The sequence below is a fragment of the Arvicanthis niloticus genome, chromosome 13 (assembly GCF_011762505.2).
Source record: "Arvicanthis niloticus isolate mArvNil1 chromosome 13, mArvNil1.pat.X, whole genome shotgun sequence".
Taxonomy (NCBI): Eukaryota; Metazoa; Chordata; class Mammalia; order Rodentia; family Muridae; genus Arvicanthis; species Arvicanthis niloticus.
The window spans coordinates 17,021,676-17,046,357 of NC_047670.1; the positions used below are offsets into that span (position 1 = coordinate 17,021,676).

General features: G+C 39.1%; 1 protein-coding gene across 6 annotated transcripts in view; it reads right to left on the reverse strand.

Moving 5' to 3' along the window:
* Positions 1–2,463: 2,463 nt before the first annotated feature.
* The window catches only part of Rrm2b (ribonucleotide reductase regulatory TP53 inducible subunit M2B), a 32,024-nt gene continuing 9,805 nt past the window's right edge, over positions 2,464–24,682 (reverse strand). For 4 of the 6 annotated variants that reach the window (XM_034517083.2, XM_034517082.2, XM_076911277.1 and 1 more), the window contains 7 exons: positions 19,609–19,725; positions 17,870–18,003; positions 17,338–17,432; positions 12,299–12,432; positions 8,870–8,974; positions 6,159–6,272; positions 5,035–5,319 (listed from right to left, as the gene is read on the reverse strand). In XM_034517083.2, coding sequence (XP_034372974.2) covers positions 5,167–5,319; positions 6,159–6,272; positions 8,870–8,974; positions 12,299–12,432; positions 17,338–17,432; positions 17,870–18,003; positions 19,609–19,725 — 852 coding nt within the window. In that variant the 3' untranslated portion in view covers positions 5,035–5,166. The other 2 variants (XM_076911279.1, XM_076911280.1) reach the window with 2 other exon arrangements.

A 24,682-nucleotide genomic window follows, 5' to 3' on the forward strand; every position in this document is an offset into this window, starting at 1 on the left:
GTTTATACAGAATTCCATGGCCAACTTCTTAGGTTCTAGACTTAGGGTTTCTAGAGTGTCAAATCTTCTGCTAATTTTTATGAATGTCTGTGTCAAAAGTCCACAAGGAATAAGGAGCTCAGAGGTTTGGGAATGATGGTAGAGAAAAGGTATGGAAAACAGTAGTGGGTGTGCTGGATAGTTTGATGTCAACCTGACACAAAGTCATCTGAGAGGAGGGAACTCAATTTTAAAAGAAGTGCCTCCATAATTCAGACTGTATGCAAGCCTATTGGCATTTTCTTAATTTGTGACTGATGTGAGAGGGCCCAGCCGATTGTGTGTGGTGCCATCCCTGGATTGCTGGGTCTGTGTTCTATAAGATAGCAGGCTGAGCAAGCCAGTAAGCAGCACCCCTCCATGACCTCTGCATCAGCTCCTGCCTTCAGGTTTCTTCCCGGTTTAAGTTCCTGTCCTGACTTGCTTTGATAACTAATAGTACTGTGGAACTGTAAGCCAAATAAACCTTTCCTCTCCAACTTGCTTTTTGGTCATAGAGTTTCATCACAGCAAAAAAAAAAAAAAAAAAAAAAAAAAAAAAAAAAAAAAAAAAAAAAAAAAAATCAAACAAAAACCCCACAAACAAATAAGACCGTGGAGAATGGAAGATGGATTTACCAGACAACTGTAGCAGGCAATCTTGAGTTCACAGAGAATCAATCTGCTTTGATCCATTATATGACTCTTTAAGCATTCTGATGTGCTACTATGTGTATGAGTGTGGGGGTGCACACTGCAGCGCATTTGTGCAGGTCAGAGGACAACTGTCCGGGAGTCGGTCCTTCCCGCTTTATGTAGGTTCTGGGGATCTAACTCAGTCACCAGGCTTGCACGGCAGGCTCTTTCATTTGTTCAGCCATCTCACCAACCCTATCATATGACCTTTGCTTTCCAGCATTTGCTAGTGTGCAGATACAGAAAACTAGGATTGTCCCACTGGAATAGTGTTGAGAACTTGTTGGATTTTTTTCTATACTTAATGAAATGCAGAGAAGAAAGCGTTCAGGTGATTGGTAATCATGGGACTCTTAGTAAGTGGTGGATGAAGTGGTTCTCAACTTTCCTAATGATCACACACTTCACACAGTCCCTCATGCTGTGTTGACCCCTACCTCAAATTATTTTTATTTCTACTTCACAACAGTAGTTTTGCTTCTGTTAAGAATTGTAACGGCAATATTTTTGGAGATAGGAGTTTGCCAAAGGGGTTGAAAACTGCTGGTCTAGAGGATCTTAGAAGAAAAGAAATGAAACAAAAAAGAAAGATATGGTACACTGGGCAAGTGAGAGGTCTGGGGTCAGCATTACATGTCAGAACTGTGGTGGCTTGAATACCTGAACAAACTACATACTAACCTGCATACACAATTAGAAATACAGCACACTCCCCTTGGCTGACACTGAAGTAACCTGCCAGAACCAAAAAAAAAAAAAAAAAAAAAAAAAAAAAAAAAAAGTCTTACCCATAAAAAAATGCACAAAATGATATAATTACACAATTTATTTCAATAAACCATTTAAAATGTCATAACTTTTCAGAGAAAAAAAAAAACCTCAATCTCTACATGCAGAGTTGGTTTGACTGACCATAATGTATTTTAACAAAATATACTTAGGACCATCAACACCATGTCTAATAAAACATTCTATATACTTAGTAGACGTTTAAATAATTAGTAATTTAGTTAAATGACCAGATACTTGAAAAAGTCAAAACAAAGCTGTAAAATAGTTAAATATTGTGAACTCACTTTTCTTAAAAAAATAAAATAAAAAAACCCCATTCATCCTCTACTCTGCCTTTTGTTTTCTTCAATAGAATTGAACCACAAATTTGAAGGACTACATCTTTTCCCCCTAGGTTTTCAGGAATATTAAATTCTCCTTCAGACCTAGAGCAGTTTACAAAGAAGCAGATCATTTAAAGAAAAATGATGAGAAATACATATAATCTCACTTCTGAAGTTCTGTCTTAGCTGGGTGACAACTCGCTCAGTGAATTCAAACCGCTTGACTTTAGAACTGATTTGGCCTTAATGTACCCCACCAAGAGTTTCTTTATCACTGAAGTGACATTGGGCTCTTTACTTAATTGTGAAAAGTAAATCTGGAGTCTATGAGAATAACATAAATACATTTAAATATTAAATACAAAATTTTGAATATTAAGTTATTTTTGAACACACACATTTCTTCATGTACAAGACATAAAGTGGTAGCTGGGTGTGGTGGCACACACCTAGAAACCCAGTGTTTAGGAAGCTGAAACAGGAGGGCCATGAGTAAGATCCAGGCTAGACCACATGATGAGAAACAAACTAAAAGAAGGAAAATAAACATAATAAAGTGGTTAAGTAAGTAGAATCTGGATATTTTTAAATGAAGCAAGTATAACAGGTTCAAATAATAAAACCATGCAGGGAGTAGTCTGTATCATAAAAATAACTCTTTATTATTGAAACTCAGCCCTGCAAAAAAAAATTCATCCAAAGTTCTTATATATCATGATTCTATGTGTATTTAATAAAACATGTATTTAAACTATGGTTATAACAAGGTTTTTTATCATCTTAAAATATAAAAACATAGTTCTATGATAAATTGAAGTTCTCTGAAACATATGTGCTGTAAAAAAAGAGAAATGCATCTTGATTTTTTCATTATCTGTGAGATACTAAAAAGACATTTTATAACTTCTTGATTCTTCCATACCTAAGAACCAAAATATATAATAAATAAATGTGCAACCCGGAGGCATTGAGAGGGTACAGAACACTGAGAGCAGCAATGTAACAATGTAACAGGGTAGTAAGAATTAAGTTTTTCAGTATGAAGACTTCCTTCAAATACAGTTTTCCTTCTTGCTACTAATAATGTGTATCACGTAAAGGTTCCTGTCACTACTCATGAAGAGCTAGACTTTAAACTTTCAGAATGTACACTTTTAAAACTGTTTTCTTTCAGTCTGACAGAATAATAAATTAAAGTTTATTAAAGTTTTAGCTTTAATAATTAAATTTTAGCTGCTTTTGTGTGATAGTAGATAAAAACCTTGGAACATACTACTCACATACCCCAAGGTCTGTGATAGTTTGATACTCTGCTGTGGTAGTATGTGATAGTTTGATTAATAAAGGAATAGGCAAAATAAATTATGATGGATAAAGCTTAAAAGATATGACAGCTTTGACATATTATAGCATAAGGAGAGTGACTGTAAAGTCCCAGTCAAGTTTTTCAGCTTCTGAGGTCCTCCTTCCACTCTCCATGTTTTAGTAATAGCTACTCTGTCACGCTTAGAGGGCTACTGGGTGATCTAATTACCAATGGGAAGGACATAGCCAAAAACCAGTATGACCATTAAGTCAAAATGTTCATCTTGGGTACTCCCTTTAACAATGGAATTATGGCCCGCTTCTCTTGCATTCATTTAGGATTCTGAGTTTTGATCAGATAGTTGTAGAACAAATAGAACAAAAACTTAAACAGAGATAAATCTCTGAATTTCAGCTGCCACAATTTTATGTGTACTTTGTATGTGTGCATGTGTGTGTGCAGGTAGGCGTATGAGTGTGTGCTGCTATGGTTTTTATGGGGGTGCTAGGGACCTCAGGACCTCGTGCTTGCATTTACTGAGTAGGGGACCAGGGTTTGATGGGGTTTAGGCTTCCTCTTGATACTTTCCTGAAAATGAAGAAAGTCACACAGCCCAGGTGTCCTGGCTCCTGGCCTTTCTGCATCTTTCTTAGGAAGACTTCCACCTCCCTCATTATCTTATCATGCAGCATAAACAGTCCATTAAAAGAACATTCCTTTATAACAGCATCGAGATTTAAGAGGATATAGACATAAAAATGAAGTCAACCTTAAATCACTCTCTGATTGGCACAAATCCAAAATGGCTCACTAATCCCTCCCACCTCCCTTCTCTCGACCATTTCCAGTGTATATAAATGATTCTAGGCCAGCTTTCCCAGTGCACTCCATAGCTGTGGGAGGTGCTGACAGGCTTGTGTTGCATACATGTGGGCAGCAAGGTGAGCCCTCTGTATGGCACCTCCTCAGCCGCTGTGCTGACTCCACTCTAGGAAGGAATGGGGTGCACAGCCTTCCCCAAGTCCACTGGCCACCGCATCTCTTTCTGTCACAAAACTCTGGAAGATCTACAAGCTCTGAGAATAAAATTCTGAGAAATGCCCATCTATCCAGGTTCTGAACATTCCAGGGCTGTACTTGGCAACAGCTATCCTTTTAATTTCTAAAGAAGAATCACTCTGCTTACAAGACCCACAATCACGGTAACCTGGATTCTACTCCATAAGCCTTCCACACTAAGCACTTAAGAGCTTTATTGCAGATTGATGAATTCAAAGGTTGATGAGAATTCTGATTTCTCTAAGGAGATCCTTATATTCTTTCTGCAAGCATTAAAAACACAAAGATCTAATGAACTCCTTTTCTCAATCCAACCCTGAGTCCCACTCACTTTGGAGAGGAGTGGACTGCATCACAATGTCACTGTACTTGATCTTGTGGCTAATATTAATTAGCAGTTGAGGTAGTGGAGGCGAAAGTATTAGATAAACAAACTATTTCTGTATATTAATCCTCTGGTGCCTCCATGAATTTGGGACTTACTATTATACACATTTTACAGATAAATGTCCTGAAGTTTACAGGGATTAACTGACTTGCCAAGGTCACACCGAGGAGTAAGACAGAATGTCAAGCTCACACCTGACTCATCAATCTACACTCTTAATGCCATCTTAAGTGCTTAAGTCACACTCTGGTTGTATAAATAAACTGAAGTACATTTAGATAAAATCAAATCATTTAGAATTTAGTTTTAGATTTCCCTCTATTCAAACTCTCATTTCCTTAAATGAGATACTCAAAGTTTCAAAAAGACAGAAAAATAGATTGCTATTTACCAACCAAAGGTTTCCATGTGTTTTGTTTGGTTTTGTTGTTATTTTGTTTTTGAGACAGATCTCAGTATGGATCCCTGATCATCCTCAAACTCAGAGATCCACCTGCCCTCAGCTTCTTTGAGGGCTGGACTAAAGTCGTGTAACATCACAACCAGATTCTATTTAAAAAAAAAAAAAAATTATGAGGAGGGCTTTAGAAATCTGCGTCCAAGGTGAAGACGTTATCTGTGGTTTCTGCCATGACTGCAAATCGCTGATACTCAGAAACTCGCTTCTCAAAGAAATTTGTCTTCCCTTCTAACGAAATGTTTTCCATAAAATCAAAGGGATTTTCTGCCTGAAAAATCTGGAAAGAAAAGAAACGCCATTAGACATTCTGAAAAATCCAAATTAAATCTCACAGCAAGGGCAAAAAACCAGAGGGCAAGGCTCCACTGCGCAGTCGCCTACAGCCGCACTGTCCCCCTGAGGCACTGAGGGTTTCTGATGGCTGTTCCCAATTTCATTTAAAGTTTCAAAGGATTTTGCAAAACCTTTTTTTTTCTTATAAAACAAGTTTCTGTCCTATAAATTTTACTTATTTGTCTGTTTATCAGAGATAGGGCATGTAGCCCAGGTTAGCCACAAACTTACAATCCTCCTGCCTTAGAAATATTAAGAGTTATAGATAAGTATCACACAACCAATGTGCCATTGGTATTTTAAAAGTAGGCTAGTGCATTACAAATGCTTTCAGTAAAATAAACTTTAGAGACCTTACTTGCCGCTAACATTTTATTGATAGTACAGCAGCCTGAATGAGAATGGACCCCAGAGGCTCATATATTTGAATGTTTGGTTCCAAGCTGCTGAGCTGTTCAGGAAGGATGAGGAAAAGTGGATTGTTGGAGGAGGTGTGTCACTGAGGGCGTGGTTTTGAGGTTTCAAAAGCCCATGCCAGGTGCTACCGTTCCCTCCGCTTCCTGCCTGTGCATTAGGAAGGAGCTCTCAGGCCTGCTCTAGAACCATGCTTGACTGCCCTCCACTCTGCTCCCTGCATGAGAGCCATGGACGCCCCCTCTCAAACTGTAAGCAAGCCTCCATCAAGTGTGTTCTCTCAGAAGTTGCCTTGGTCATGGTGTCTTGTCACAGCAATGAAAGAGTAACTAAGACCACTTGTAACATGTTTTAAAACACTGTATTTACCTTTGAGAATCCAAGTTCTCCAAGCAATCTGTCAGCTACAAACTCAATATACTGTTTCATCAAAACACAATTCATGCCAATGAGACCAACGGGCAAGGCTTCCGTTAAAAACTCCTGGAATACAAACAAAATAAGAATAAGGTACAAAAGATAACAATAAATAAGTATACATTTCCCAAATATAAAGTATTATGGTTGAAATTTAAAACGTCCCCTACAGGTTCATGTGTTTGAACACTTGGTCCCTACCTATGTAGAGAGGTCATGGAACCTTTTTTTTTTTTTTTTTTTTTTTTTTAAGATTAATTTATTTATTTTATGCATATAAGTGAGTACACCATTGCTCTCTTCAGACACACCAGAAGAGGGCATCAGATCCCATTACAGATGGTTGTGAGCCACCGTGTAGTTGCTGGGAGTTGAACTCGGACCTCTGGACAAGCAGTCGGTGCTCTTAACCTCTGAGCCATCTCTCCAGCCCGGTCATGGAACCTTTAAGAGCTGAGACTTGGCTGGTAGAAACAGGTCACTGGGTGTGAGCTTGAGGACCTTTCTCTCATCCCAGCTCTACTTTCTGGTCTGCCAAAATCTAAATAAGCTGTGCTTTAAGCTCCTACTAAAACCGTCCTAGCTATGACAATACCTTCTGAGCCAGGAACCAAAATAAGTACTTCTTCCCTTACATGTCCCATGGAGGAAGTGACTTGTAACACAGGTGCTTAGCTTTATTCACACTCGAGACATTGATTTTACTCAAGGCAAGGCATGCCAGGATGAATTTAACATGACAAATGATAGTCATCTGTTTACAGATGTCTGGGATATTACTAATTCTGTGATTTCACATTCTCAGGGGACCAAAGTTAAGTAGAAAATAGCAAATATCTGGATCCTTTAAGGTAGTATGTATAGGACATGGCTCCTAGATCTCAACAGAGAAAAGGAGAGTGCTCTGTCCTGAAGTATCTAGTCAGAGCTTCTGCAAGAAACACCTCAATGGGAAGCAAGACCATGACAGGAGCCAAGAGAGAGACATCAGTTCCAGAGAGCATGAGGATGGGCAGACAGAGACATCAGTTCCAGAGAGTAAGAGGATAGGCAGACATGGACTTGGAAGTCAGGAGGGACACTGAAAGACAGTGAGTGGTAAAGTGGTAACAGAGAAAAGTAAAAGCACATTAGCCATGAAATTCATCCTCAAAGATGCCAAAATACGCACACCTTCCCTCAACATGAAAACCACCCTATAAAGTATGGACTGTTTAAAAAGGAAGTAAGCAAATTTCATTTTAAGTTAGTTCTTGAGAGTGATAAATGCACATTTTCAGTAGACTATCAAGCTGTTTCTAGTCACAAAGCTTTTCAGGCCATAAATTAAGTTTACTTCACTAATTCACTTACTTATTCATTTTGTGACTATTTAGTTTGTTCTTCAACTAGGCAGTCTGCTATGTTATTGAAACTATGAAACAAAACCTGCCATTCCATAGTAAAGAATATAAAAATAAAAGCTGGAGAGGTGGCTCAGCAGTTAAGAGCACTGGCTGCTCTTCCCAGCACCTAGATGGCAGCTCACAACTGTCTGAAACTATAGTTCCAGGATCTTATACCCTCGCATAGACATATATGCAAGCAAACCTCCAATACACAGAGAAAACAACACACACACACACACACACACATATATATATATAAAATTAAAATGTCTGTTATAGAATAATATTTAAAAGATACAATATAATTTTATAAAACTATATATTTAAATTAATTTAAAATAAATTAAAACAAAAATATAGCCCTGAAAGAAGCCTAGTATACAGAAAACTCTGATATATAATAAAGATTAACTTAATGAAATTATAAACTGAGGTAACAACTTCAGTGCATCATTTGTCAGTACCATTGTGGTTTGATGAGAACAGCAAGTATAGGCTCATATCTTTTGATACTTGGTCCCTAGTCGATAGAACTATTTGGGGAGGGTTAGGAGGAATGGTACTATTAGAAGAAGTGTGTGTGTCATTGGGGGTAGGCTTTGACGTTTCAAAATCCCATGCCGTTCCCAGTTAGGCCTCTGTGCCTCCTCCTTACTGCTCCAGCACCATACCTGCCTAATGCCATGCTCCCTACCATGACGGACATGGACTCTGCAGCCTTGAGCCCCAAATTAAATGCTTTTCTTTTATAAGTTTGTGTTTTGTGACAACAATAGAAAAGGAATTAAGATGACTGTCAAACTGGACTACATGAATTTGCTCATATTGACCTACAAATGACAATTTAATAATCAAATGCTTCTGGGCCCATTGGCACAGTGCCTGGAGGATCAGCTAGTGGTGTGAATTAGCCCGGGAGTTCAAGGCTAGCTCACATAGTATCATATCTTACCACTTCAGACAAATTTCTAAAACAAAATACAGGGACTGGAGAGACTGGTCAGTGGTTAAAGTACTGGCTGCTCTTCTAAAGGACTGGGCTTTGATTTCTAGCACCCACAGGGTGCCTGGCAACCATATGCAGCTCTATTTCCAGGACTCTTGATTCCTTTTCTGGATTCAGTGGGCAGCAGGCATGCATATGGAGCACAGACATACATGCAAGCAAAACATCCATGGACATAAAACAAAAATGAAGCCAACAAATTAAATACAAAATACAATGTGGTCACGTGATGATGGGATGTGCTAACCACATTTAATTCCGGTACTTACCTGCTCAATTTTAACAGCATCAACAATGATTTCTCTGACTCTTTCTTCTGAAGGCTTGTTTACCAAGTACTGAAACATCAGGCAGGCAAAGTCACAGTGAAGTCCCTAACACAGAAGACAAGCGCTGTTGTTAAAGAATGCTAATTAGCCACTTGTAAACAATGTGTCCATGTACTGTAGGAAGTAGGAACATGGAACTTCCTGCAGATGAACGGGATAATCCAGCCAGGAACCTCTTTCCTTTAAATTTCCCTTTCCTTTAAATTTCACTGGGTATCAATTCAATAACTTAAAAACTTCCAATGATAGTAAATCTTAGTTTATTAACATCAAAACACTAATTTACAAACAAACCAAAAAAATGTAACAAAAAACATTCTGGAAAAGAAAACAAAGTAAGAAGAGACAGCATAAAAACTGTCAAAAATTTTTAAATGTCAAAAATTTAAGAATGATTGAAAAACAGTTATGATAACAAATGTTGGTTGTCAACTTGATGGGAGTGAGAATCACAGTAGAATAGATCTCTGAGCATGTCTGTGATTGTTCTACAGTAGGCAGGTGGGAAGATCAACCCTTAAATGCAGGTGACCCCATCCACAGGCTGGGGTTCTGGACTGAATAAAAAGCAGGAGTGAGCTTCATGACTGGGGATGCAACAGGACGAGCTGGTGCTGCCCTGTGCCTTCCTGCTGCGACAGCCACACCCCAGGCCCATATGCCAGAACAAGCCCTTCTGTGCTTAACTTGCTTCTGTATCACAGCAACAGGAAAAGTAGCTGATAGATATCATTTAAGGGACAAATGAAACTCACTCACAGAGACTCCGAAAGGACAGTGTTTACATTAAGTAACATCTCAAGATAAAAGTGAGCTTGGTGCAGTGGAATTGGAAAAGTACCTGAAGCCATTGCAAACAACTCAGAATAAATGTCAGAACCAGCCTTGAGCACATAATGATCATGCAAATACAATGACTAGTATAAAACTTTAAGTAGCTGTAGAACAAAGCCATCTGCACTTGGATTCTAAATCAGAGCAGATGATAACAAGCTGAAAACCCAAAAAACATATTTCATAAATACAAAACACAAAAAAAGTAAGCAAGGCCACATACAGTAAGACAATGAAATTCCCAACAATATTAACTAGAGCATACTGCCAAAGTAGAGCCAGTTCATATTCTTAAACTACAAAGAGAGAAATAACTTTGTAAGTGAGCGAGGAAGGGGAAGGAATTCGGTTACTTAAGTTTTGCAAGCAAAACAACAAAAGACCAACCACTCAGATAAGAACCTCACATCCAGGATGGTATTTCAAGAATTATCTACCTAGTTACTATTCTCTGTCAAACCATTTGAAAAAACAATACCAACAAAAAACCCTACCCTTTGAAAACTAAGTTCCCTACAGAGTTGATCTAGAGAACGCTTAGATTACCAAAGGTAGCATGAGAAATGTTAAATATGGATTAGAGCTAACAGCTCCTGCAGAGACCAGTAAATCAAAGGTAAGCATGACTGTCAAAAAAATACATGAATACAATTAATTTTACAATTTAAAGCAATTCCAATCAAAATCCTGAGATTTTTAAATCCAAATACTATTCTGGAGGGATAAGTGTAAAGAACCTTACAAACACATCTTATAAATGAACATTTTTGAGATGTAGTCTACCAACTATTAAAAGATACCAGTGCCAACTGAAATACAAGCTTGTAATCTCAGCTACTAGAGTGGTTGAGGCAGGAGAATCAAAAGACCAAGGCCTGTCTGAGATACAGAATGTGTTCAGCACTGACCTGGGCAACTCTGTTAGACCCTGTCTCAAAACAAAGAGAGGAGGAGCAGGGACTAGCTCAGTGGCAGACTGCCTGCCTAGCATACTTGAGGCCCTGAGCTTGTTCCTCAGCACAGGATAAAACCGGGTGTGCTGGCACACATATGCAGTTCTAGTAGAACTGAGTAGAGGTTAGAGGGTCAGAGAAGTCCAAGGTTGTCCTCTGCTACACAGTGAATCTGAGACCAGCTTGAAATATATGAGAACCCCATCTTTAAAAAAAATCAGAGCTAGCAAGATGGTTCAGTGGGGGAAGGCTTTGCTGCCAAACCTGATGACCTGAGTTCAATCCCTGGGACCAACATGGTAGAAGGTGTAAACCAACTTCTACAAAGTGTCCTCTGACTTCCATGTGTGCCATGGCAGGTGCCACCCAGGCAGACAGGCACACACACACACACACACACACACACACACAAATCAATAAATACATGCAATAATGTTTTTCAAATCAAAGAATAATTTTGAGAAAATGTTTAAAATACAATGGAATTGAAATTGTGATCATATACTTACTATACATATCATATACATAGATAGATAGATAGATAGATAGATAGATAGATAGATAGATATAATATATAAAGCTAATTTAGAAAACAATGTTAAAAGAGATCAATCAAGTGAAGCAAGGTGCCGCATTCCTTTAATTCCAGCACTCAGGAGACAGGCAGGTAAATTTCTGAGTTCGAGGCCAGCCTGGTCTTCAGAGCAAGTTCCATGACAGCCAGAGCTACACAGAGAAACCCTGTCTTGAAAACAAACAAAAACAATAATAATAAAGGAGGCCAATGAATCGCTGTGCTTTAGGAATACGCCAATAACAATCAATGAATCGCTGTGCTTTAGGAATACGCCAATAACAATCAATGAATCGCTGTGCTTTAGGAATACGCCAATAACAATCAATGAATCGCTGTGCTTTAGGAATACGCCAATAACAATCAATGAATCGCTGTGCTTTAGGAATACGCCAATAACAATCAATGAATCGCTGTGCTTTAGGAATACGCCAATAACAATGGTAAATATAGACTTCCCTCTGAGGATTACAGAATATCATACAGAGGACTGTAAAATATTGATGGTACTTAAGAAGACTAAACACCACTACTGGAATAATGGCAAAGAACAAGAGGCAACTACAGGAAACGTACAACTGGCTACTACAGTTCTGAGAAAGAGCTCAGCAGCAGCAACAAGTGAAGGCATACAGCAAAGTGCCGAATTATCTATCAGATCTGTCAAGGACTTAGCAAGGTAATCAAACTCTGGAGAGAATAAGGTAAGAAAATGTCCATGAATGGCTAAGATGGTGGCTGACTCAACAAGAACAATTAGAATTAGACAGGAAGTCACAAATAATGACAGCCCAAGGAAGATCTGTAAGTTCATTCATACTGAAGGATTCGTAGAGACCAAGGAGGAATGGTAGGAGATGTGGAAGGAACACAATGTCTCGCAGGCCCAGGAACAAGTGAGTTTCTATTTCCTTTTCAGAATACTTGTGTCAATACACACATTTTCTCCAGGGAAAGAAAAACAAGTGACCACATATAACACAAATGGAAGAACATGACTTTCCTTACTTCATCTCTGCTGATCAGTTCATTTGAAAAAGTCAGTCCAGGCATGAGGCCTCGCTTCTTTAGCCAGAATATAGCAGCAAATGATCCAGAGAAGAAAATCCCTTCTACAGCAGCAAAGGCCACCACTCTTTCCCCTAGGAGACAAAACAGTTCCATTTTCTAACTAGATACTGCAGACATTTGCAAGTTTATAAATATATGGGGCCTTTTACAATGTTAAACTATCTTCCTAAGAAACAAAACAAATGTTAGTGTTGCGCATAGAGGTCTTCAAAGCAGGGGCTTTCCATTCCTGCCTGCTAAAGTGGAAAGACATGTTTATTTTAAACTCTGTGACAAACATGGACTTGAGTAGGTGATGTTGCTGCGCGCACACGCATGCACAAACACACACACAAACACACACACAAAAATGGATTTCCATATACCAAACAAACAAATAAGAAGTGATTTACCTGTAAAAGCATGTGTGAGAGTTCACCGTGTAAATGTGTGTGCCAGAGTGGGAGGTACAAGACAAACTTTATGACAACTGCCTTCTAATGGGAGGGACGGTTTATTAAGGTTTGTATTTTGTTAGCAATCTATTGCTGCTAAAAGACTAGCAGTAACATTTCAAAAACATTGTTTTCATTATAGAATAATTTCAAAAATCAGCAGAGGGCAATGAATTCACCTATAGGATATAATGTTCTGTCAAAGACAGACGAGCCAACTTTAAAGTTTACTCACTATTAGGCAAGAACTCTGTAGAAACTCAGTCCTCAAATGTCTTTAGTAGTATCATATCACAGTGTCTCTACAATTTTTTGGAGTATAACACACACACAATAATAAGTACAACTTTTTAATTTAAAATTCATCCTATAGAAATGTCCAATTTCTATGTTAAAACCCAGACTTTCTGATCTTTAGAACCAATAGTTAAATTTCAGAGAGCAGGATGACTGAGGTGCTCCTGGCTGTCTCTGAAGGAGTCAGGTTTTCCTTGTTCTAATCTCACATCATAGAGACGGAGCAGCAAAGAGATGGGAGTCCAAACTGTCTATTAGGAACCTCCAACATGAGAAGACTTCTAGCCCATCTTTACAGATGCCATTTACAAAGCTGCTTGGCAATCATCATCAGAGAGGCTTCATGCAGCCACTGATGGAAACAGACGGAGAGACCCATAGCCAAACATCGGGCGGAGTTCCAGAAATCCTGTGGAAGATGGGAAGGAAGGATTGTAGGAGCCAGAAGGGTCAAGGACACCATAAGAACATGGCCACACAATCACTAACCTGGGTTCACTGTGACTCACAGAGCCTTTATTGGACTGACCTAGGGGACTCCTGAGAGCGGGAACAGGGACATCTCTGACTCTTTGCCTGCCTTTGAGACCATTTTCCTCCTACTGGGTTGACTCATCCAACCTTAATATGAGAGGATGGGCTTAGTCTTACTACAACTTGATATACATGTTGGCTGATAACCCTGAGTGGCTTGCCCTTTTCTTAAGGGAAACTGAGGAGTGGATCTGGGGGAGAGAGAGGGTGGGGGAAGGGACTAGGAGGAGAAGAGGAAAGGGAAACTGGGTTTAGAATGTAATATAAGAGAAAAGAATTTTTAAAAAGCTGCTTTGGAAAAAACTGAAGAAATATAACTTTAAAAAGTGCTGACTGTTAAAGGAATTATAGAAAACTCTAATGTGAATATAATAAATATTACAAAATAAATATAATCACTGGTTCAATTATTTCATCCATAATTGAACATTAGTTTATGATACTTTTACCTTGCAACTAATTATATTACAGATAATAATAACTGACATTTTTAATTATTAAAGTAATTTGAGATGGACAATTAATCTTTAAGAGAGCTGGACTAAAATTAAACACAAGTGCTGTAAATAAGAGGAGAGTTATTTTAACCACTCTGCATTTCTGTGACTACTGAAGAAGGGAAACCATAACAAACAACTACAGGAAACTATTTTTGAAGAAAACTAAAAAAATTTAAGGAGGGGATGGAAAAATAGCATGAGAATTGGAGTTGAATGTTCAGCATTCATGTGAAATGCCAGGAGTAGCAGACACACATGTGAGCCGAGCACTAGGGCAATGGACACAGAGGATTCCTGAAGAGACTTGCCTAATGGGTGAGCTCCAGGTTCAGTGCAAGACCATGTCTTCAGTGGCAGAGCCACTGGCTAAGGTGCCCATGCTCCTGCAAGCAAACTCTGCCTTACATTTCCATAAATAGTCCTAATGAAACTCTTTGGGTCTCCCTCTCCCCTCCCCCCCCCTCTCTCTCTCACACACACACATACACACATACACACACACACACACACACACACATATGTGTAGACATGAAAAGTAAAGGGGGAGGCTAACTCAGGAGAGGAAGGGGTTAACAGGAACTGAAGGGGAACAAGAGAGGCTAACAAGGGTGTGTGTGAATATGGTCAAATACATTATGCACATGGATATAGACGTCATGATGAAACCCATTATTATGTACAACTAACATATGCTAATTAAAAATTAGGAGTTGCTTATGAGATCGTATTCCAGTCACTGAGATGCTACTGTCCGTCAATGCTGCTGGAGGAGGAGCCATTATTTTTTCTTGGGCTGCTGGTAGGTGGCTCATGTTCTGTGGATGGGTTCCTATCCATATACATGTGGAGAACACTTAGGACTTGGTGGACCATACAAACATAAGAAGATAAAAAGGTGGAAAGGGAACATGTTGAGGAAAGCCGTGGGGGATGTTTAGGGGACTGTATGAGCAAGTATTTTACATACTATGTATAAAAATTTCAAAGGATAAATAGAACTATACTGTACATGCATTAAGGGGCTGGATAAATGACTCGGCAGTTAAGAGTGCTTACTGTTCTTGTAAGGGCCCAGGTTTAGTTCCCAGCACCTATATCAGGTGGCTCACAACTGCCTGCAACTCCAGCTCCAAAGAATCTGACTCTCTCTGGCCTCTGTAGGCATCTGTATACATATGGTGCACATCAACTCATGCAGGCACACACATACACAAAGACTTTTAAATGAATAAAACTTTAAAATATATGTTAAAAATAAGATGGAGATCAATAAAGGAAGATACTTGATAATCAACCTCTGGTTTTCACACTCACATGTGGTGCATACCTGCATACATACGTGCATAGATGCGTGTACAATGCATATACCACACACAAAAAAGAAGGAAGGAAGGAAGATACCAACTTCTGGCCTCTACAGGATATGCACACACACATATGCTTATACCTATATAAGCACATACACATCACACATGGACACATACTCATACACAGATTCTAAGAGATACATTTTATAAACTTTTGAAATAAAAAGACAACCAGGAAATTTATTCTAATAACTATAATGAAAGTAAATACTCATAATTTGTTTAGAGGGAAAGCAGAATGTATTTTTAAGTACAGCTGAGTCCACAATGTAATGCACTAGAGATTATATAGATAATATTTTTTGAGGTTTAGAAATGTAATTTCAAAACATATATTAAGGTTTGATATATCTACCTGTCAATCATAAACTAGACAGCATGCTTCAATGAAAAAAGAACAGATAATTAGAAATTTTTAGCTTTATGGAAACTGAATCTCCTTACAGTATAATATATAAACTTTAAAACTAAGGAATATTTTCAAAATTTTGTTTTTTAGGTTTTCCTTTAGCTAAAAACAATAGACTGTAAGAATTCAGATGTAAGAAAATAACAGCTGCTCTCCTGGGTCCTGCTTGGTAAGAAGACTCCACAGAGGTTGGGCAACATCCTGCCAGATGGAAGAGCTGCTGTTGCCCGCACGAAGGTACAGCTGGCCCCTTAGAACTGCATTTCCTCTGCTGCACCACAAGGAACACCCCCACACTACTGACTTTTAGTGTCACTGCCCAAAGAGGAGAGGTATGAATTGTCCCTCTTCCCCTTCCTTCCACAGGCGCGGGCCACACTCTCCACTCCTCTACCATATTTGTTCCTAAGAGGTGCTTTACCAGAACACTGAGATGAATTTGCTGTGAGATAAAGCAACATGGAGACTAACTGAAGCCTATAATATGAGTGCAGGGTGATTACCACCTTATGGTTTTTTTCTAGTTTGTTTTTCTTGGGTAGTGTCAGTAAATATATACCTCAAACAAGGTAAAAGGCAAAGATGGACACAATACCCGAGGTTGTCTCTGATCACCACACATGTGCCATAGCATGTGCACACCCACACTTACATGCATGCACTTGTGCACACGGGGAGAAGGTGAGATTAAAAAAAATGTCAGGGCCTATGAGATGGCTTAAGAGGTAAAAGAGCTCACCCTGGAAGCCTGATGACCCAAGTTTGACCCCAGCGGCCATGGTAGAGAGAGAAACCGTCTCCTGAAGGTTCCTGACCTCTCTACCTGCACTATGGCACACACAAGCCTCTGCCCCCACACACAAAATGTTAATAAATAAAAAATGTGTAAGGCTAGGCAGAGTGACAAATGCTTGTCAAACCACTCAGAAGGCTGAGCAGGACAGACTTAGATGCCATCCTGAGCTACACATGTAGTGAGACCCTACTTCAGAAAACAAAAGTGAACCATCTAAGAAGTGTGTCTGCACTTCACTTACCAGTGAAAACTAAGCTTGTTACTGGAAACTGTTTCGTGTCCTAGTTGATTATAAAAAAAATCTTGCATTCTTTAGAAACTAGATCTTTGTTTCCCAGTGATTGTTAGGCCTTGACATGCTTTAAATCCCTAGCATTCTTTGACAATGACACAAACTGCAGGGCGCCCCAGTACTCTCTGCTGACGTCTATGTGACCTTTTACTTGTCAGTGTGCATGCTGAGATCTCACCTTTTCAAGTTCTAACATATTAAATACACAAGTATCAGCTTTACTTAGCACCAGTTTCTAGTTAACCATTACAAATAATGATCCCAGCATACTGAAATCTCTGTACTCCACTTCCATGCATCATGAGCCCCCAGGGCTTACCTGACACATACAAGTTAAGACTACATACCAAAAGTAGACTTCCTATCTTCTATCCAGCGCAGAGCCCAGTCTGCCTTTTTCTTAACATATGGCATTGTTTCAATTGCGTTAAATAAAAATTCCCTATAAAGACAAAAAAAATCATGGAAAATTTATTCATTTGTTTTTATTAATTGGACTAGTTTAATAATCAGAGACAATAATTATAACTTACAGTATACTATCAAATCTAGATTTTCTATATTTTGTATGTTCATAATTATGAATATAGAAATAAAAGTAAAGCTCAGATTAGTGACGTGGTGCTGATGTGAAGATCAATGAAATGCAAATATTCAATTTAGTAATGCGATGTACTAACAAGGTTTTAAGATGTTATGAATTATCTAAAGACTGACTGGTTCCATACCAGGTTTTACTCTAACACATTATTGAGCAATAGGAAACTACACTCACGATCTTCCATATGTAAACCATCTTTAACATTGTAATTCTGGAATAAATTCTCTTAATATAAGAAAAAAGCTAAACCTTTGTAAATAAAAGCCCTGCAGTGGTACCTTTTCTTTGGGTCTCTGATGTAAGTGTCTATTAGTAAACTGTACATCTCCGAGTGGACATTCTCAATGAGAATCTGAAAGCCATAGAAGCAGCGAGCCTCTGGAACCTGCACCTCCTGACTAAAACGCTCAACCTAAGAAAATAAGAGAGACAGAAAGATCCAGTGAGCAGGCTCTTACTAAACACTGCTCACACACCACAAGGACAACTTAGACATCAGCGCTCTCACTTAAAGTCTTTTGTGTTTCCAACACTCAGGAAGCTGGATAGCATCTGATTTCCAGAACAACCTGGGGAACATAGTAAGACCCTGTCTCAAAATTTAAAAATGTGACCAATGAGAAGGCTTAGCAGGTAAAGGTGCTTGCTGCCAAACCTAACGACCAGAGCTCCATCCCTGGAGCCTCGTGATGGAAGGAGAAAGCTGATTCCTCTGAGTTGTCCTCTGAATTCCATATACACACTACGGCACGACACACACACACACACACACACACACACACACACACACACACGTAAAGTTTAATACAATAGGTTTTGGGGGGGGGGACATGCCTGTTATATAACAAATGGGACACTGAACCCAGCATTTTACTCATGTTAGGCAAACACTCTCTTCCAAGCAATACATCTCCTGGCCTTCATGGATCTTTTAAAGGGCAGCTTGAGCAGCACAACTCAGCCAGCAATGCTGCTGCTGGAGACTGCACCCAGCATTTTACTTACAGGCAAATGCCCACTGAGCTGTGCCTACAACTCCAAAGAATGTGTTCCAGAGCAATGGAATGGCTTTATCTTATAGGTGGAAACACTGGTACTGAACAGTAAATTCAAGAGTATCTCCAAAAAACAAAACCAAAAATAAACAGTCATTTTGCTTTGTAGAAGTTCTTTCCCAATAGCAGACTGATCTGTCTATGTTCTTCTGGTTCATTATTGATGTTGCTGCTTCTACCTTCCTTAACAAAATCCTACTCCTCCTGATTGATCATAATACGATTTCTGATGAGGAGATCTACACAGACCTGCAGAGGCTCATAAACAGTACATTCTCATCACGGGGGGAATCAACTTTAGGAAATCTGTGCATTTTTCTGGATCTTGTTTTCTCATCACTGAGGATAAAACTTGGGGCCTCTGTAATGCTAGCCAAGCAGTCAGTATACAGTCACAGGGACATCTTCAGCCCTTCACTGTGTAGAGCTTTAATTGGTATAGTTCACGCTTGATTTTGTAATATATTGCTAGTCATTTGACAATTACCTATCTTTTCCTGGGAAACTTCATGAGAAAAATATACTCAATAATTAAACTTTGGTGTCTGGGGAGATGTCTTTGCTGGATAAGAACACTCCGTCAGCACGAGAACCTAGGTTTGGGATCCCTAGCCCTCACGTGAGAACGGCATGTGTCTGCGAGCCTGCAATCCCAGTGCTGTGGCACCAGAGACAGAGGGTGTGTGGGGCTCTCTCAGCAGTCAGCCAAGTAATGGCGAGCTCCAAGCTCAATGAAGAGACTTGCTCTCAAGGGGATAAGGCAGAGACCAACAGAGAAAGACAGCTAAGGCTCTCCTCTGGCCTCTGCCTCCACATGCACACATACCCCATACACTTTTAAACAGAAGTTAACGCTCATCTACTCCATTACTGGGAGTCTTTCCTTCCTCAGGCAGGCGCTATGGTGATCTTATTGTCATTCAAGCACAAAAATAGGAACAACAGTAAAATAAAAATCTTACCAAGTTTTCATTTACAATTCCATCACTGGCTGCAAAAAAGGCTAAGATGTGGGAGATAAAATACTTCTCCTCGGATTTAAGCTTGTTCCAATGAGGGAGGTCCTTTGATAAGTCAACCTAGAATAAAAACACTCTGATTTTTTCACTTAGAGAGTTTAGAAAACTTTCAAGGCAAGCTATGACACTGCCAGTAATCTGTTAGAAAGAAAACATTAAAATCACAAAAGTCAAAGACAAGCATTGTGCTAATAACGTGTTGTACTCAGAACATTTGTCTGATGAGACTATAAAGCTCCTGCCACACGGGAGAAAATGGGTAAGTATGTAAGACAGAATACGCATTTGTTAATGGGAGAAATGTGCACGCATGCGTCTCTTTGTGTATGTGTGCATGTATATTTTACAACATCATGATCTATACCTTAAACATATCCAGTAAAATTTGTTTAAAAGAACACAAAACAATCCTGGCATGTTCAAGGATGTGAGGATGGGGAGAAGAGAGAGGGAGGGAAGAAAGAAGGAGAGAACATTTGTGCAGGAACCTGTTTTGAAGGTTTTATTGTTTGTTTCTTCTTTTGCTAATTTAGTTGGCCAGGATACACTTTTAAAATATTGAAATTAATAAAGTGGCATCACACCAAATAAAGGAGTGAACAAAAAGGAAGAAGAGAGTGAAAACCAGTCATGTACATAAGTAGATCAACTAATGTCAGGAGTCACTTGTTTCATGCAATAGTTACTTCCATATTAACAGATAATTCAGCACCTGCAAACAAATTCTAGCTTTTATTCTACTGCTAGCTACTCTTCTTTACAAAGAAGTCGTCATGTCATGAAGATAGTGACCTGGGTTTTAAAGCAGTTTATAGGTATGCCTCCTTCCTTCGAGAATAGAAATGCCTATAAAAATGCTCACTAGGGTTACTCTGGGACTAGGTGAGTGATGCAACTCCAAACTTTACAAGTGGTCCTTAAATGTACCTTACTGTTTCTTAGCTATCTCTTGCTGCTATTTGTCACTACAGACCTAACAGCTTAAAAACAAAACCAAAAACAAACAAATAAACACAACACCACATTTACTTCTCACAGTTATGAAAGCTGTAAGTCCAAGATCAGGGTGTGTGCCGGCTAATTTTATGTCCACTTAACATAAAATAGTGTCATTTTGAAAGAAGAAACCCCAATTGAGAGTGATACAGACAGTGGCGGCCTGGCTTGTGACATTTCAGAGGGAAGTTTAAGAGTCCCTTGAAAGATCATAGGACTGTGTGATATTCTGAATTAGGAATCTGTGTTTCCCGGTCAGATGGAGCTGAAGACTCAGATGTGTTTGGCAAGAGACCAGTGCCTTTGCTTTCCAAGAGAGCTGATGCTGGTTAGTTGGATGAGAAATTAGCAGTGATTAAGAACACCAGCATCAGAGGATCCTAAGTCTGGAAGTACTTGTGATCCTGCTGGGACCAAGGCTGCATCTCAAGCTGGGTGCATAACTGAAGGCAAGAGGGGGACCTGAAGAGTAGCTGAAGCTTGGCCCTGCATGGCAAGGGCTAGAGTCCCTCAAAAGGCCAAGTGATGCCAATGATGGTGCAGCTCAGGTACAGCAGCAAGTCCAAAAATTTGGAGATGCCAGTACCATGGAACAACTACCAAGGACAGCAGGAGCTGTGGAGTGGGGCTAGCCTGAGGCAAGGAGTTTGATACAGTATGGCAGAGAGGAGAGCAGGGGAAATATAACTTGAGGCCTCTGCTGGAGTCCAAGATCACTGAGTGAACCTCAAAGGAGCAACACTGAACTTTTTACACTGGTGGACTTTGATTTTGCTTTGATTTGGTTGTGATTATGCACTTTTCTTCCCTCTTGGAGTAAGAAGTATAAGAAGTACTTAACTTTTTTTTTCTTTTTTCTTTTTTTTTTTTTTTTTTTAACAAGAGGCTACTGTTAAGAAACAACTGTAAAAAAAAAAGACTCAAAGTTTTGGAGAGACTTTGGACTTTCAGAGAGATTTTGAATATTTTAGAGAAACGACGAATATTTTAGAGATTTTGGATATTTTAAAGAGACTTGAGCTTAGAAAAATTGGATATTTTAAAGTGATTGACTTTGTAAAGACTATGGGGCCGGGCTGTGGTGGCGCATGCCTTTAATCCCAGCACTTGGGAGGCAGAGGCAGGCAGATTTCTGAGTTCGAGGCCAGCCTGGTCTACAGAGTGAGTTCCAGGACAGCCTGGGCTACACAGAGAAACCTTGTCTCGAAAAACAAAACAAAACAAAACAAAACAAACAAACAAACAAAAAAGACTATGGGACTTTTAAAAGCTGAAATGTGGGGCTGGAGATATAGCTCAGATGTTAAAAGCACTGGCTGCTCTTCCAGAGGTCCTGAGTTCAATTCCCAGCAACCACATGGGGCTTATAAATATCTATAATGAAATCTAGTGCCCTCTTCTGGTATGCATGCATAATGTAGACAGAACACTGCATACATAGTAAATAAATAAATCTTTAATTAATAACAATTGGAATGTTTTATATTGTAAAGCTATTAATGATGTGAAGTCTTAGAGGTAAGAGCAAGAAAGGAAATGGTTATAGTTTAATAGTGATGAGTTTGTATGTCAAACTGACAAAGGGCCAACCAATTGTGCTAGCTAGGTTTATGTAAACTTAACAAGTCTTCCTGTGCACAGGAGATTAACCCACAAGCAAGCATGTGGAGTATTTTCTTAAATGATGATTGATGTTGAAGGACCCAGCTCACTAGACGTGGTATCACCCCTACACTAGTGGTCCTAGGTGCTATTAGAAAGCAGGCTTAGCAAAGCATAAAGAGCAAATAAAGAGCAAGCCTCTGCATCAGTTCCTGCCTCCAGGTTCTGGCCTTGAGTGCCTGCCCTGACTTCCCTGGATGATGGACGACAAGCTGAAATAAAACCTTTCCTCCCTAAGTTGCTTTTGGTCATGGTGTTTTATCATAGCAATGGAAACCCTATCTAAGACACGGTAGGGGGAGCAATATGTCTGCATTTTTTATGTGTATGGATATTTTATCCAGATGTATGTTTATGTACTGTGTACATACTGGGTGCCTACAGAGGCCAGAAGAGAAATGTTAGATTCCATAAAACTGAAGTTACAGATCACTTTGAGCCACCATGTGAGTCCTAGGGATCAAACTCATGTCCTCTGGAAGAGTAGCCAGTGCTCTTAACTCCTGAGTCATCTCCCCATCCCCATGGTGGAATTTTGAAGATGCTATCTTTCCTAGTTTATAGTTTATATGAGCACCTTCTTGCCATATGCTCATAGTGCAGAGAAAAAGCTCCTTTGTCATTATTTCTTTTTATGAAGGCATTAATCCCATTCATGATATCTCTATCCTCATCATCCTCATTACCAAATACCTTCCATTGCCCCACTCCAAACACCACCACACTGGGGATTAATGACTCAACTTACAAATTTGGGGAAGATAAAACTGTGCAGAGCTCTTGTAGCTATTGTTTTGTCTTATAAAAATCTCTAAGTATGTTTAACAATAATACAGCAAATATTTAAAATCTGTAACTGTCCTTTGTAAACTCTGCTGGCTTTGCTCTCCTTTTAATTATTCTAACAACCTCAATCTCCTTAACTCTTTTCCTGTTATACCTTTAAGTGTTCACTGAGCACTCAATACATGGCAGATACTAAGTTCTGGAGATACAATAGCATGAGGGGGATTCCTGACAGTAAATTTAATACTGCAATATGTCTAGTCTTAAATATTAAACTTGCCTCTTTAAACACCGAGCTTTAAAATGCCCTATAACTTTTACTTATATTGTTATGTAATTATGGTTATATTCTCTTCTAGAAACATAAAAATTTCTTCTGCAGTTTTATCTCATTTGAGCTCATCCTCTACATATTAATTCCAGACTTGCTGCTACAGTTTTAGATCCCCAAGGTTCCCCATAAACCCATGTGTTAAAATAAAGGCTTGGCTCCCAGGGTCTAAACCACCAGCCTGGGAGCACATAGGGAGGGACCCATGGCTCCAGCTGTATATGTAGGGGAGGATGGCCTTGTCAGGCATAGGTGGGAGAGGAGCTCCTTGGTCCCATGAAGGCTGAATGCCGAGGGTGGGGAAATTCGAGGGTGGGGAGGTGGGAATGGGGGGTGGGTGGGAGCACATCCTCATAAAAGCAGGAGGAGGGGGGATGGGATAGGAGGGTCTTGGGCGGGGGAGGGTGCGGAATGGGGTAAGGGGATAACATCTGAAATGTAAATGCTATCCTGTGGCACTGTTACTATATAACTTTATTTTCTTAGGTATTTTTGTCATACTAACAAAAAGCTGATTATAAAAATTGCCTAACTGGCTTTAAAAAAATTTCCAAGCCTATACTTTGTCTTCTGGTCAGTGCCTAATATTTGGGAATTAAATTCAACCACTGATTTTAAAACTAGAATGTAAAGTTAACTGTTTTTTACATAATTTGTTTAATATGTGGGACTAAAAATATCTTTGACTTCCTTTCAAAACATGTATTTGAAGCTTCCTGCAAAATCTATATCAACTTGTATGTTTTAATTTTTTTAATTAGTATTTCTTGGTCATAAGACATTTATGATAGTTTCAAAAAAGAAGCAATCAATTTCCAATGAATTTTTCAGAAACCCAAATATCACAAGTACCTTTTAAAAACATGACAAACAAAAATATCAACTGTGTGTTCTACTTGTTCTCTGAACCATATCTAACAGAAGCTTTCTAAAAACCACAGACAAATAGGGAAAGTCAGGTGTGCAAATCATACTGAGTTCTTGTTTCAGTTGAGCATTTTGCTCTATATGTCAACTATAATACACAATAATAATTTTGCAATAAAACAAAGGTAGATAAATATCTAAAAATAGTGTAAAAGAAATTTCAGACACTGGTGTCTTTTAAAATTCTAGGTTAAAATTTCTCCATTCGCCAGGCAGTGGTGGCGCACGCCTTTAATCCCAGCACTTGGGAGGCAGAGGCAGGCAGATTTCTGAGTTCAAGGCCAGCCTGGTCTACAGAGTGAGTTCCAGGATAGT